At 41.4% G+C, this 13413-nt stretch overlaps 1 protein-coding gene across 3 annotated transcripts in view; it reads right to left on the reverse strand.

Annotated features, from left to right (window-relative positions):
* Positions 1-10447: 10447 nt before the first annotated feature.
* GHR (growth hormone receptor) overlaps positions 10448-13413 on the reverse strand; it is a 129650-nt gene continuing 126684 nt past the window's right edge. For all 3 annotated transcript variants that reach the window (XM_031609596.2, XM_090131290.1, XM_090131291.1), the window contains exon 10: positions 10448-13243. In XM_031609596.2, coding sequence (XP_031465456.2) covers positions 12281-13243 — 963 coding nt within the window. In that variant the 3' untranslated portion in view covers positions 10448-12280. The remainder of the gene's footprint in view (positions 13244-13413) is intronic.

The following is a 13413-nucleotide window of genomic DNA, read 5'->3' on the forward strand; positions in this document are numbered from 1 at the left end:
AGCCCCTTTTGATTGCGGAGTGCCGGAGGAAATGTTGGCACGAGTGTGCCGCACATCCTAATGTTCCCTTGACATCAGCCTGAAGGCAGTGCCTTTGCTTGGCACCTCACAAAATGAACAAAACAGAACCTGAACACCTCAGTGGTGCACCTGTCAAGGCCCTGATTTTATTCTCTCTGTGACGTTTCAATTATTTTTTCAAATGTCTCCTCACACTGGCATTAACGTTAGCTGAGCAGGAAGTTCATGTGTGAATATTCCTTTGAATAAAGGCAAATTGACTTCTGATGAAGTCAGCACACCACCTCTGTGAGTGACGGAAAGACCAATTGGTTCCCATTATCTCCATTTCTGAGTATTGATGATGTGCCTATTACTGTCTACCAAGCAGCGATATTCTCTGTATCACTCCTTTTTCTGTGGGAAATTACCACAAAGAGCTTCTGAGAAAGCTGTCCAAGATTCACGTATAAGTGTGACAGCATGCAGTGAAGCCTGCAAAGTAGACAATTATAATGTCATTGAATAAATAACATTACCAGAAAATCAGATGCAACCAAGCCCTCTTCCCAGGGGAAGCTGCATAACTCCTCCTCCAGCTCATTCTTACCTCATTAAGTAAAAATTACTTGTTTTCCAGGCTATCGCTAAATTGATGACCAGGTCATATCAATGTTTCTTTAATCCTGCTTGTTAGGGCCATGTATGTATTCTGCTTGATATTCTGCCTTACCATGGAAACAAACTGCGGTTCATATCAGTAAATGTAACGGTTGTTATAATAGGGTAATTAGCTAGAGAACTTTACTGAAAGCTTCACAGCAAAACATTAACTATTTTGTCACTGAAATGATCATAACAGGGCTTCAGAGTTATTAATGCTGAGTGAGGGAATATTTGCTACACTTCACATAATAATTTTGTTTGGAAGGAACTTCCGGATCTTACCTAGTTCAGACCTCTTCTACAAGCATGGCCAGCTTCAAAGCCAGACTGAGTTGCTCATAACTTGCCAAATTCAGTTTGGAATATCCTTTACTCATGATTATATCATGGCTTGAATTGGATATTTTTAAAACAAACTGTTTCATTTAGACAGAAACAACTCAGCCACATCTGCATGCCAGAATAAGTGGACTTGCTTTCAGAAATGCTAATTATGTCACAGCATGCTCAGATAGTGTGACTTCATTTGTGATAGAGAGGAAAGATGTTACATCTTCAGTGCTTGTTGATACTGTCCTCAAAATTATTTCTGCCTGCCTCATAGATAGAAGCCATGGGAGCATGCAGGGCCCTTCAGGTCTGAGCATGTCCAGAGAAATAACAACTTACCAGTCACGGTAACAACTGCCGTCTGTAAGGAACAATGTGATCAGAATGTCTGAGGATCGCTACCCACTGGAATATAGACATAGTCAAAGTAATGAAAATATTTTTGTGCACAGAAGATCTGCAGCTGAGATAGGTGCAAATGGAGAAACTACTGTGCTCTCATAGTCGTGGATTACACTTGTGATTCCAGGTGTGTCATCATGGCAGGTATTGATGGAGAAAGGGGAACTCCTGTTATCTCCCAGTGAACTCAGAGCTGCTTGTACTTTCCAGTTCACCTCTGCTTCACATACTAATTTTCATGAAATTTATTATTCACTTTCTATTGTTCTTGCACAGTCATGACTACCACAAAGATTAAAAAAAAAAAAAAAAAAAGCAGTCCTGAATAGTGAGATTTTAAAATACAGTAAACCACTCAGTATTGTACAGTTTGTTTTTAATGTTAATTATTTAGTAGTTGTTTTACTTCATAGATTACATTCACAGGAAGACAGGCAATGTATACTGAAATACAAAACTAACTCTGTAGACGTCTCATATTTGCAGTAAGGTGATGCTGAATATCCATCTGTAAGTACATCACAGGATTGTAGAGCGGACTATCTCAAGTTGGAAGAGATCCACAAGGATTATCAAGGCCAAATCCTGTCTCCACACGAGACCACACAAAATCCAAATTCTATCTGAGCTATGACCAAGTGCTGAAGTATGTCCAAATGCTTCTTGAATGGTTTGATGCCGTGATCTCTGCCCTGGGGAACCTGGTCCAGTGCCCACCACCCTCTGGTGTGGAACCTTTTCCTAACACTCAGCTCGACCCTCCCCTGACACAGCTCTATGCTTTTCCTCAAGTTCCATTATGACTGGTAAACAGCAATTGAAAATTTCTAAAGTGTGTACTATTCTGTGTCTCTGTATTTGCTTTGATTTAAGTGCCTCCAGGAGGACTCATAAGGGTCAGATGTAAAGACACAAACACACGCTAGTGTTAGTGGTACCACACGCTTGACATAGAAATGTTTTTGGTCTGCCTTCTAAAGTAACTTTCTAACTGACTGTGACGGTGGATGGAAATCCAACTCACTGTATCATGCTGTCTGCAAATCTTAATCTGGAATAGCCTGTGTTTGTTTGCAGCATAACGTTTAATAAAATATTTAGCCATATGGTATTGAAGGTAGACAGCATGTTCCAGCATTTTCTGCATAGACAGGCTGGTACGTGCTGTTTCCAAGGGGAAAAAAGCCCCTTATATGTCATTAGAGCCTAAGAGACCTTTACAGTTATTTAGCTTGTCAGAACAATATTTTTGTTTTAAGTCTCAAACATCAACCAAGCAGGACTGAAAGCACTTATTTATACCATGGCTTTCTTGTTTTTTTTAAGCTTATTAAACTAATTAACAGGAAGAAACTACACAGTTGTTATTTACACTATAGGAGCAACAGATGTTTTACCCCTAGAGCTTTTCATAAAATAGGTCACTCTCTGGCTGGTCTATTGGAGTCTGACAACTACTACACTTCAGAAAAATGTTGCATTTTTAACTACTCTGTGATAACAAATCTAATTGCAGTTAACACAGATACTTCTCTAGAGCTTCACATTTTTTCATTAAAGCATATTTGGCTCAGGCAATTTCACTGAGAAGCTTTCATGACATTTCAAGGCACTAGCTAATCTTCCTGATTCCATAAATAACAAAACAAAACAGAACAAAAAAGTTATGAGAGATTTCCAAAACATAGACAAAAACTTAACTTATGGAATCCCACATTGCTAGACTACAGATGGAGGTTGGGATGCTGAACAATCCTGACATTTCTGGGTAGCAAACATCTGACACTCAGACTGTTTTTGAAGGGCTGGACCCACTCTTTGGGTAACACAGTTTTGCAAGGAATCGTGATATCTTTGATAATTTCCCAGACTTATGCCTTACTCTTTCAAGGAAAGTACATTTAGTTGGCTCACAGAATCAGTTCCTGAAGAATTTTTCCATTCGGAAGGGTGAAGTTGCTATTTCTTTTGTTTGTAACTCAAGATTGCAGCACTGTACGTGCTACAGGAACAGCTGCTGTGAAATAGATCAGAAATTTTAATTTCTTTCTTAGTATGGGGAAGTTACCAAACTCTGTATGGTTCTATACTTAATGTCTTTCTGATATAATATTGTAAAGCTTCAGGAAGGAGCACAGCCGACACCCAGCAGGCAGCCCACTCTTTCTCTCTTCTGAGAGCAGCATGAAGATGCACTCTGTTGAAACTAACATGGTGACCACCTGCCGCAACTGTCAGACTGTGTCGGAAACCCAGGCTGGGAGCCACAACGTTTCTGGGCTGATGCATGCACCCAGAGAGAGCTCATCGTGAGCAACTGAGCAGCCCAGGCCTTCAGTTTTGGGGAACTTCAGAATCTGGAAGTCCTTCAAGGGCCTAAGGGCAGACGGAGGTGTCATGGGTGCAAATGTGCCCAGCTTGATGAACTTTTTGAACAGGTGGCCATGTGGTGTAAGGAAATCACCAGGCAGTGTAATATTTAGATATCAGACAGAGAAATTGATATGTAATATTGCACAGTGACATGGACAGACTGACAGCTCTATCTTGAGTTCCTGAAAGGGAAGAAGCTAAGCTAGCTCTCAATCTTGAGGAGACACAATACTGTGGTCAATGGCTCTACATCCAGGCAGAGATTGGTGATGAATAGTATCCCCAGAGGGTCTGTCTTTGAACCAGTGCTATTCAACATCTTCATCAGTGACTTGGATATGAGATTGACTGCACCCTCAAAATGTTTGCTAATGACACTAAGCTGAGTGGTGTAGTTGATATTACAGAAGGAAAGTATTCCATGGAAAGGGACTTGGATAAATTTGAAAAGTGGGCTCATGAGAATGTAATGAGATGCAACAAGGCCACATGCAGTGTTTAGCACTTGGGTTGAAGAATCCCAGGTATGTATAGAGGCTGGGAACTCATTGATTGCAACTCTGAGGAAAACCACTTGGGGTTCTGGTGGGTGAAAGGCTCGAAGGGAGCCAACCACGTGTGCTGGCAGTCCAGATCTATCCTTCATTGCATTAATAGAGGGCTGGCCAAAGGGAGACGGAGGTGGCTGTAGTACTTCATCCAGGCCTGAGGCTCCCAGCACAAGATTTGAAGCGTTTGGAGCAGGTCTAGAGTGGAGCCACAGAGATGATCAGAGGGCTAGAGCACTTCTATTATTAAGACAAGCTGAGAGAGTTGGGCTTCTTCAGCCACCAGAAGAAAAGGCTCTCTGGAGTCCTCATTACAGCCTTCCAGTACTTGGTGAGAGAATATAAGCAGGATGGAGACCCACTTACTACACATTCTGATAGTAAAAGGACATGAGGGAAAGACTTAAAACTAAAAGAGGGGAGATTTAGATCAGACATTAAGAGGAAATTTTTTACTCAGAGGGTGGTGAGGCACTGGCACAGGCTGCTCAGAGAAGCTGTGGATGCCTCATCCCTGGAGAAACTGAAGGCCAATTTGGATGGGGCCTTGGGCGGTCTGATCTGATGGGTGGCAGCCTTGCCCATGGCAGAAGGGTTGGAATGCCATGGGCTTTAAGGTCTCTTCCAACCCATGCCGTTCTATGTTCTATGATATAAAACAGGAGTGAAGAAATATATGTTGTTAGTTTTACTACTGAAGAAAGAGTGAAGGAATCAGATTCTTGGCATGCATTCTCCTCAGGTGTCTCTTAGCAAACATATTTCACTTCCTCAAGCTCAAAAGGAGACCAGTGATTGTAGTGGAAGCTTCATTGATAAGATTTGTGAGTGGAGACTACATATTGCTGTCAGCTCTTCGACTTTGCTTTTAATTCTACTCCCTAAAGATAAGCCTTCAGCAGACTTCTATTCTTTCCAACTGGGAGGAAGTAATTTTATGTTCCCTCATAATTTGCAACATGATGTGGAAGGATCCTCTGATTTCTGATTAATTTCAGGAAGCGTATATAAAATTAGCGTGATAGATTTCATTTATTAGGACCTAGAAACTCATATTATGTGAAAAAACTACTAAAGTCTGCAGGAAATAATAATAAAAAAACCTATAAAACATTTGTGTTAATTTACTAGATGCATTGATTTTAATAGCTACATCTGCTTTTCATTACAAATACTGACAACAGTGTTGTCATCCGCACCACTCATACAGCTTCACCTACAACTCGTTACCATTGCTGTATTCCTTTGGCTATTGGTCTGCTTGGCCAGAGTCTTAAATATCACTGCTATTCTTCCACTTCCATCTGTTTTTGAACATTTTATCTTATGGTCCTGAATTGAGGAAGTGACAAGATGCTTACTCAGTAAGTTATGACAGTTGTTATGTGATACACAAATAATGGAAATGGATTTCATCTACATCTCGCCTCTGTTTGGCATGATTTCTATTGTTGCTAAAGCACTGACTATATGTCCAATTAATGATAACAAAGAAAACAGACTTTGAACAGTTAGATTAGATTTTAACAGAGATTTCCAATATAGATATATATCCAGTAGTATCTTCTAATAGTTAGTTGGCTAAGGAAACTGTTCAGTACCAATTTGCACCATACTTGCAAACAAGGATGTTCTGAATTACAACTGGGAAATGTGTAATGATATCGTAATCTTTCATAGTAATCCTTCTCCAAAACAGAGTTTGCATTGCTTCTTTAATTTAATACAATCAAACAATCAAAAGAAACAAAAAACAACACCATACTATAAGCATATTCTGTCTTTTCCTCTCAGGTCAGTTAACCTGGCACCCTGTGTGAGATCCTTCTTTATAAAGGGTGTCTGGTTCCCTTAGCATTCTCCTGCCGCCTGACCTCTCTCTCTTCAGTGGCAATACTTTCATTTTCCACCTGAACTGCAGGTGAGGTTCCTGCTCAGTAAGCTGGCCTTCTGTGCCATCTACTCGACTTCCAACATTTTGTTATTTTTCTACTCCTGTGCTCTTAAGAGGTTGTACTGCGCTGTGAATGACAGTAATGCACCCAACATAGACTGCAATCATAAACGTGAATCATTAATAATAACAGTGAAAGCTTATAGAACACCTCACACCTCTTTAATCTACTGATCTTGCCTCCTGTATAGTGGGTTAGGAAAAATATTTCAACTCAAGCAGTAAGCAAGAGAATCACAGAATCACAGAATTGCCAGGGTTGGAAGGGACCTCATGGATCATGAATCTCCAACCCCCCTGCCACATGCAGGGCCACCAACCATCCCACCTAATGCTAGACCAGGCTGCCCAGGGCCCCATCCAATCTGGCCTTGAACACCTCCAGGGATGGGGCATCCACAGCCTCTCTGGGCAGCCTGTTCCAGCACCTCACCACTCTCTCTGTAAAGAATTTCCCCCTGACGTCCAACCTAAATCTCCCTTCCCTCAGCTTAAAACCATTTCCCCTTGTCCTGCTGTCACTCCCTCTTTCAAAGAGTTGATTCCCCTCCTGTTTGTAGGCTCCCTTTAGGTACTGAAAGGTTGCAATGAGGTCACCCTGCAGCCTTCTTTTCTCCAGGCTGAACAAGCCCAGCTCCTTCAGCCTGTCCTTATAGGGGAGGTGCTCCAGTCCCCTGATCATCTTTGTGGCCCTCCTCTGGACCCTCTCCAACAGCTCCCTGTCTTTCTTGTACTGGGGGCTCCAGACCTGGACGCAGTACTCCAGATGGGGCCTCACAAGAGCAGAGTAGAGGGGAACAATCACCTCCCTGTCCCTGCTGGCCACCCCTCTTTTGATGCAGCCCAGGATACCATTTGCCTTCCGAGCCGCAAGGGCACACTGCTGGCTCATGTTAAGCTTTTCATCTATCAAGACCCCCAGGTCCTTCTCCACAGGGCTGCTCTCAAGGACCGCTCCTTCCAGTCTGTAGGGATGCCTGGGATTCCTCTGGCCCAAGTGCAAAACTCTGCACTTTGCCATGTTGAACCTCATCAGGTTCACCCGGGCCCACCTTTCTAGCCTCTCGAGGTCCCTCTGAATGGCATCCCATCCTTCAACCGTGTCAACCGCACCACTCAGCTTGGTGTTGTCAGCAAACTTGCTGAGGGTGCACTCGATTCTGTCATCGATGTCATTGATAAAGATGTTAAAGAGCACCGGTCCCAAGACAGACCCCTGGGGGACGCCGCTCGTTACCAGCCTCCACCTGGACATAGAGCCAGTGATGACCACCCTCTGTCTGCGGCCTTTCAACCAGTTTCTTATCCATCGAGTGGTCCACCCATCAAATCCACATCCCTCCATTTTGGAGATAAGGATGTGGTGGGGGACCATGTCAAAGGCCTTGCTCAAGTCCAGGTAAATGACATCGGTCGCCTTTCCCTTTGTCCAACGATGCCGTCACTCCATCATAAAAGGCCACCAGATTGGTCAAGCATGACCTTCCTCTGGTGAAGCCGTGCTGGCTGTCACGGATCACACGCCCTTTCCTCATGTGATCAAGCATGTCATCCAGGATGATCTGTTCCATGATCTTCCCAGGCACACAGGTGAGACTTACCGGCCTGTAGTTCCCGGGGTCCTCCTTGCTCCCTTTCTTGTAAATGGGAGTGACGTGACCCTTCCTCCAGTCATCCGGGACCACACCTGACAGCCACGACTTCTCAAATATGATGGAGAGCGGCTTGGCAACCACCTCAGCCAGCTCCTTCAGAACCCTGGGATGCACGCCATCCTGCCCCATAGACTTGTACACATTCAGTCTCATGAGGCGGTCTCGGACCTGCTCTGTCCTCACAGTGGGGGGGGATTTACCACCCCAGTCCCCACCCAAAGGTGTAGGTATGCAGGGCTCAGGGACGGGAGGAGTACTGGAGTCCTGGCCGCCAGTGAAGACCGAGGCAAAGAACTCATTCAGTACCTCAGCCTTCTCTCCGTCTGTTGAATCCAGTTCTCCTTTTACATTTACCAGAGGAGGTACACTCGCTTAAGAGGCTTAAGAAGCCCTTGATTGCCGAGGATCGCTGCTTCGGAGCTGGTCCAGCCAGAACCGCAGTGACTGATCGCGAGGTACAAGGGGGTTTCGGTCGGTTCCCTCACTCAGGTAAGCTGTTTTTTCACAAAATTATTCCTTAACAAAAAATTGTATAAATATTCAGCTTTTTATAACAGTAATTTGGAAACCTTGATGGAGAAAACTGATTCAAAATCAAACTCTTTCACGATGAAGTGTGCTTCTTGATTTCACCAAAAGGCAGAAATAGATACAATTTTTGCCCCACTTCAGGGAAAAAGTGAAAGTAAACAAATAGGCCGCTATGCAAGTGCCTTGTACCTTAATAACAGGTTACCGTGTTTCATATGAAAACAGCAAATTGCCAGTACAAAACACAGAGCTCATAGGCAGCTGCAGGTTGACCATTTGGACTTGTCTTCAGAACAAGTGCACTGTACACACAACCTTCAGTTGTTAGATTTGAGCTGCTGATGGAGGCAGGAAGGAGCTCAAGATAGCTTTCCACAGTCCTCTTAAACGGATGGTAGCTACCACCAAGAGATTGTTACACTACCTTCCTGCAAGCACACCTACCTTCAGCTGAGTGTCCCTCCTGTATCTTGCCCACAAGGATGAGCTCCTCAAGGAAATGTCTTGATCAAAAATAATCCTGTAAGAAGATTACTGTATCTCCTTCCTCCTTTGCTCTTGGCCATGTGGTCCTGTGTTTCTTCTCTGGTGTTCACCCAGAATTTTGTTCAATTAGTTTAACTCACTAATTAACAGAATATAACTTCTAATATTCTACTTCCATGAATATACTCAGGTTTCAGGAAGTTGAATCAAATAATTTAAAAGCAAGTGCTGAAAACAACGAAAATGTCATAGGTAAGAGAAATGGGAGCTGGACTTCCCCTGATGGCAGCAGAGAACTATTGTGCTCACTGCCATTTCTTACTTTGCAGTTCTCCAACTGTGAATCCCTAGACTCCCACTGGAGTTTAAGCAATTTTAGAGACTTTAAAAAGGCATAACCCTTCTGAAGGTTAATTCTTCAAGAAGATATAAGCGAGCACATTCACTCATAAGGACAGTTAATTTGTACTGAGTTCTGTAATCAAAGTTTACACAAAAAGCACAGATCCTACGAGAATAGCAATAGCTTTCTTTTCCCTTCTCATCAAAGGGTTCAGGTGAGATGAAATTCAGCTCAGCATTAAGACACTTCAATTAGCTTATACAATTTTGTTTCTGAATGTGAGCAAAACATCCATGCTCCTACTCTGGTCTGAAGAGTCTCAACCAATTCACCTAAAGCAGATGCCAAACCTAATCAGATAGGTAGCTCTTTAGACTGCTGGTTATAGTGGTAATTTACACACACCTGACACAAATGTATATGTTCCTTAACCTGTTCTCTTCCACTGACGATCAATTCAGCTGCCAAATCTATCATCAGTCAGGCTTTCAGATGAGGCAGAATCTACATAAGCCTGGTTGCTGTTTTTCCTGGAGTCTCAGAAGTGGCAACGGACTTCTATGTACAGGGAATTGAATCATACCCTGACTCACTGGGGAGGCAAGGATTTAGTTGTGTCCAACTGATTCCAAAAGCTCCCTTTCTACCCTTGTATAGAGAACACAGGCAGTAATAAATGACCAGGGTGCATACTAGGAAACATTCAAAGTATGACATTTTTTATATGACTAGATTGTATTTCTGACATTTCAGAGTTCATTTACTGATAGGTTTAAAGTATAATTATAAGTAGGCAATGAGGACTGTCAGAATCTGATTTGTGGATTGAATTGTAGGTGTGAATCTCAAACTAATGCAGTTTATTTATCTGCAATCACAGGCTGTGCCAGCCAAAGGTCTGCTAAATTAGTAACACAGTCTGGGCCAGTGCTGGGCACAGTATGTCCTATCTCCTTCTACAAATTTAGGTATGTAGTTCTATTTTTAACTAAATAAATATCAATAAATGAAAACACCAATGCCAGCAGGTATTGCTTGTGTTCAAAGGAAGGCTGTATTCTTCTTGACTCAGTAAGAAATACTCGATTTATCCTAGCAGAATCTCTGTTTTCCATGAACACTGAATTATCTGCAATAAAACACATTCTGTCAGGACAGATCAAAGACAATACATTTATTAAACTTTGAGGAAAACAAACAAAACACTGACATAAGGAAAGTTAAATAGAAACTGAAAGACACATCTTCTGACCGGCGAATAATGGCTTGTGTGACCAGTAAAGTACCAAAATGACATTCTGAGTTTGATTGAGGTATTTAACTATTTTTGGCAATAGAAACAGAGTAAGAAACTTCTTCCAAACACACATAGGCTTTACTTGCATTAGTGTCTATCATCTACGAAATTTTATATGAAACTAAATAATGTAGCTGTTAGAAAAATATAGCAGCAAATTAGCAGAATACCTAATGCACATTTACCATAAAGTACGTTCTAAACGTAAAAATCCCACCCAATAGTTGGGCTCAGTCCTGTAGCCCTTGGTCACAAAGAGAGCATCAGTGAGTTCAGTGGGAGACATCATGAGCAAGATCTGCATTCACGGCACGTCATACACTTCTGTTCATGTCAGAGAAAGGCAATGAACATCCCCATTTGCTTTATCAGAAGAACCCTGCTATGATGGAGCTATAGTCTAGTAAGGTAACTTCTGAAGCAATAAAAACTCATTGCAAAGCTCTGTCAAGTTCTTTATATACTTAAGAATAAAGAGAACTTTCCCACTTGGTTTTGGTTTTCTCACATCCTTTTTTTCCTAAGTCTGCCTAGCACAGTCAGAGGAGATACTGTAGGCAAAGAGGAAAAATCCTTTTTAACAACACTGTATTCAATTCCTGTGTTCCATTGAAGACTTTAAATCTATTTATAGCTTAAAAAATCAACTGCTGGCCAAATCCTGAAGTCCTTATTTTCTTAATCAATACTTCATGTGTCACAGTCTAAAACTGTTGCGGTCGCTTTGTCCATTGGAGGGCTTCAGAAGTTGGTCAAATATGAAAAGATTATGCTGCTAAATCACCAGAGCTTATTCATGTGTTTTCAAAAATTTTCAATGAAAATGTACTTCCATACTCCTTAATACTGTGGTCATTGAAATCTTGCTTTAAAAAAGTATATTATCATTAACAGAATTTGATGAATAACAGAAATTTTTGTCCAAATATTTTGTATAGTTTAAAGTTTTCTACAAAACTTTAAATTTCATGTCTATTTCTATACTAGTTACCATAAGAAAGCAATAGGATCAATTACTCTAAGTTCCTAAAATATTTTAAAATTTCTCAACAGATTTCTTTGGAGATATAAAATGGCTCTGTAAAATCTATTTTTAATTTTTGCTGCAAACAAAACTCTTATAAAACAGAAAACTCGTTGTCAAGACTGCAGCACTTACATTCCTTGGATGGGCCATCATAATTAAACTACATCATGTAGTGTAATATAAAACATCTACACTTTTGTGACTAAAATATTAAAATATATTTTATTAATTTATATAGATCAAAATAGATGCTTTATTCAAACTACTTCTGTAGATTTTTTCACCTTCATGCTCAGTTCCCAATTATTGATAGAAAGATCTCTGTCAACTGCATGATTTTACTAAATTCTCAGATTTTAGACCACCTGATTTTTAGCTTTACAAAAAGCATGATTTACTGTACATTAAACATAGTCATTTCAATGTTTAGTATCACAAAGATCAACACTCACAAGAACAAGACAGTCACGGCTAGTTAAGCAGTCTCAAGACAAATTCATAGATAATATTTACAGAGCAAGAGGAATATTATGATGAATATTTTATGTTTCAACATTTGAGATAAACTTATAAGAACCATGACAAATGTTTAAACTTCATTTTGGTTTCAGCACACAAGCCCAAGCTGACTCTCTGCTGTGAAATACTGCACACATCTAGTCAAATTGCTACGGCATGATTTTGTTCAGCTGGTCTGTGCTCACATAGCCACAAGACATGTTGAATTCTTTCTCTGGCACAGGCAGTGCAGTTGCATTGAGCACAAGGCCTTGTGGAGAGTGAACTATATGAATAGAAGTGTAGTCTGGGACAGGCATTTCCATACTTGGGGTTTCTGCCATTGAAGCTCCAAGACTGATACCAGTAGTGGTAAGGCTTTCTGTGGTGAAGTAAGTGTCCTCGTTACAGCTTTGCTCCTGAACACGCGGCTCATCCTCTTCCTGGGAAATCACAGCAATACATTTTTTCACATCCGCCTCGCAGAAATAGGCATTGTCCATATTGAAGTTTTGTTCTGTGCAGCCTTCACACTGTGCTCTCCCCACCTTGGATTTCTGCCCTGGAGAAAGTACAACACTTCCAGCTGGAGTAATATCACTCACTTGAGCATAGAAGTCAGTGTTTGTCAGAGAATTCTGGTTACTTAGCTGAGTTTGGACTGATGGACTAGCTGAGTCAGTGTTTTCTGCAAAAGGAGGCCACGACTCTCTGCTTTCAGACTGAGTACTAGTATGTGGCTGCTGAGTATCTGTGTTGGCAAGACTTCGAAGCGCCTCATCATCATCCTTCCTATGAAGGCACAAGAGATCCCCTTCTTTTTCAGTTACCTTCTTGAACTGATCAATATCAGAGATGGCATCACATGTGTCGCTTGCACTGAAGTCTGTCTCTGGAATATCTGGTTCACAACAACTGGCACGTCCAGAATCATCATCCTTTGCTCCCAAGCAACTGTGTGACTTCAGACGATCATCACTCAGGAGCCTGTCAGTATCTGAGACTCTGTTCTTTTCATCGGAGTCATCTATGTCCAATTCAATAAACTCAACCCACAAGTCATCATTGTATAGCTGTGTCTTGTAGTTGTCATGGCTGGCTAAGATGGAGTTCACTTCATCTAGCTTTCCTTTCTATAAAACAAGAAAAAACAGATGTTGTATAGGAAAGAATGAAAATATTTGTGCTTCTAATGATGCAAACTCAAGGAAAGGTAACTGGAGCTGACATAACAATTACAATAATTTTTTTTGTTTGTTTGTTTTCATATTTTATGAAAAGTTGTTCTATTGCATTTCCCCAC

This window comes from Phasianus colchicus, chromosome Z (genome assembly GCF_987193195.1).
Source record: "Phasianus colchicus chromosome Z, bPhaCol1.hap1.1, whole genome shotgun sequence".
Taxonomy (NCBI): Eukaryota; Metazoa; Chordata; class Aves; order Galliformes; family Phasianidae; genus Phasianus; species Phasianus colchicus.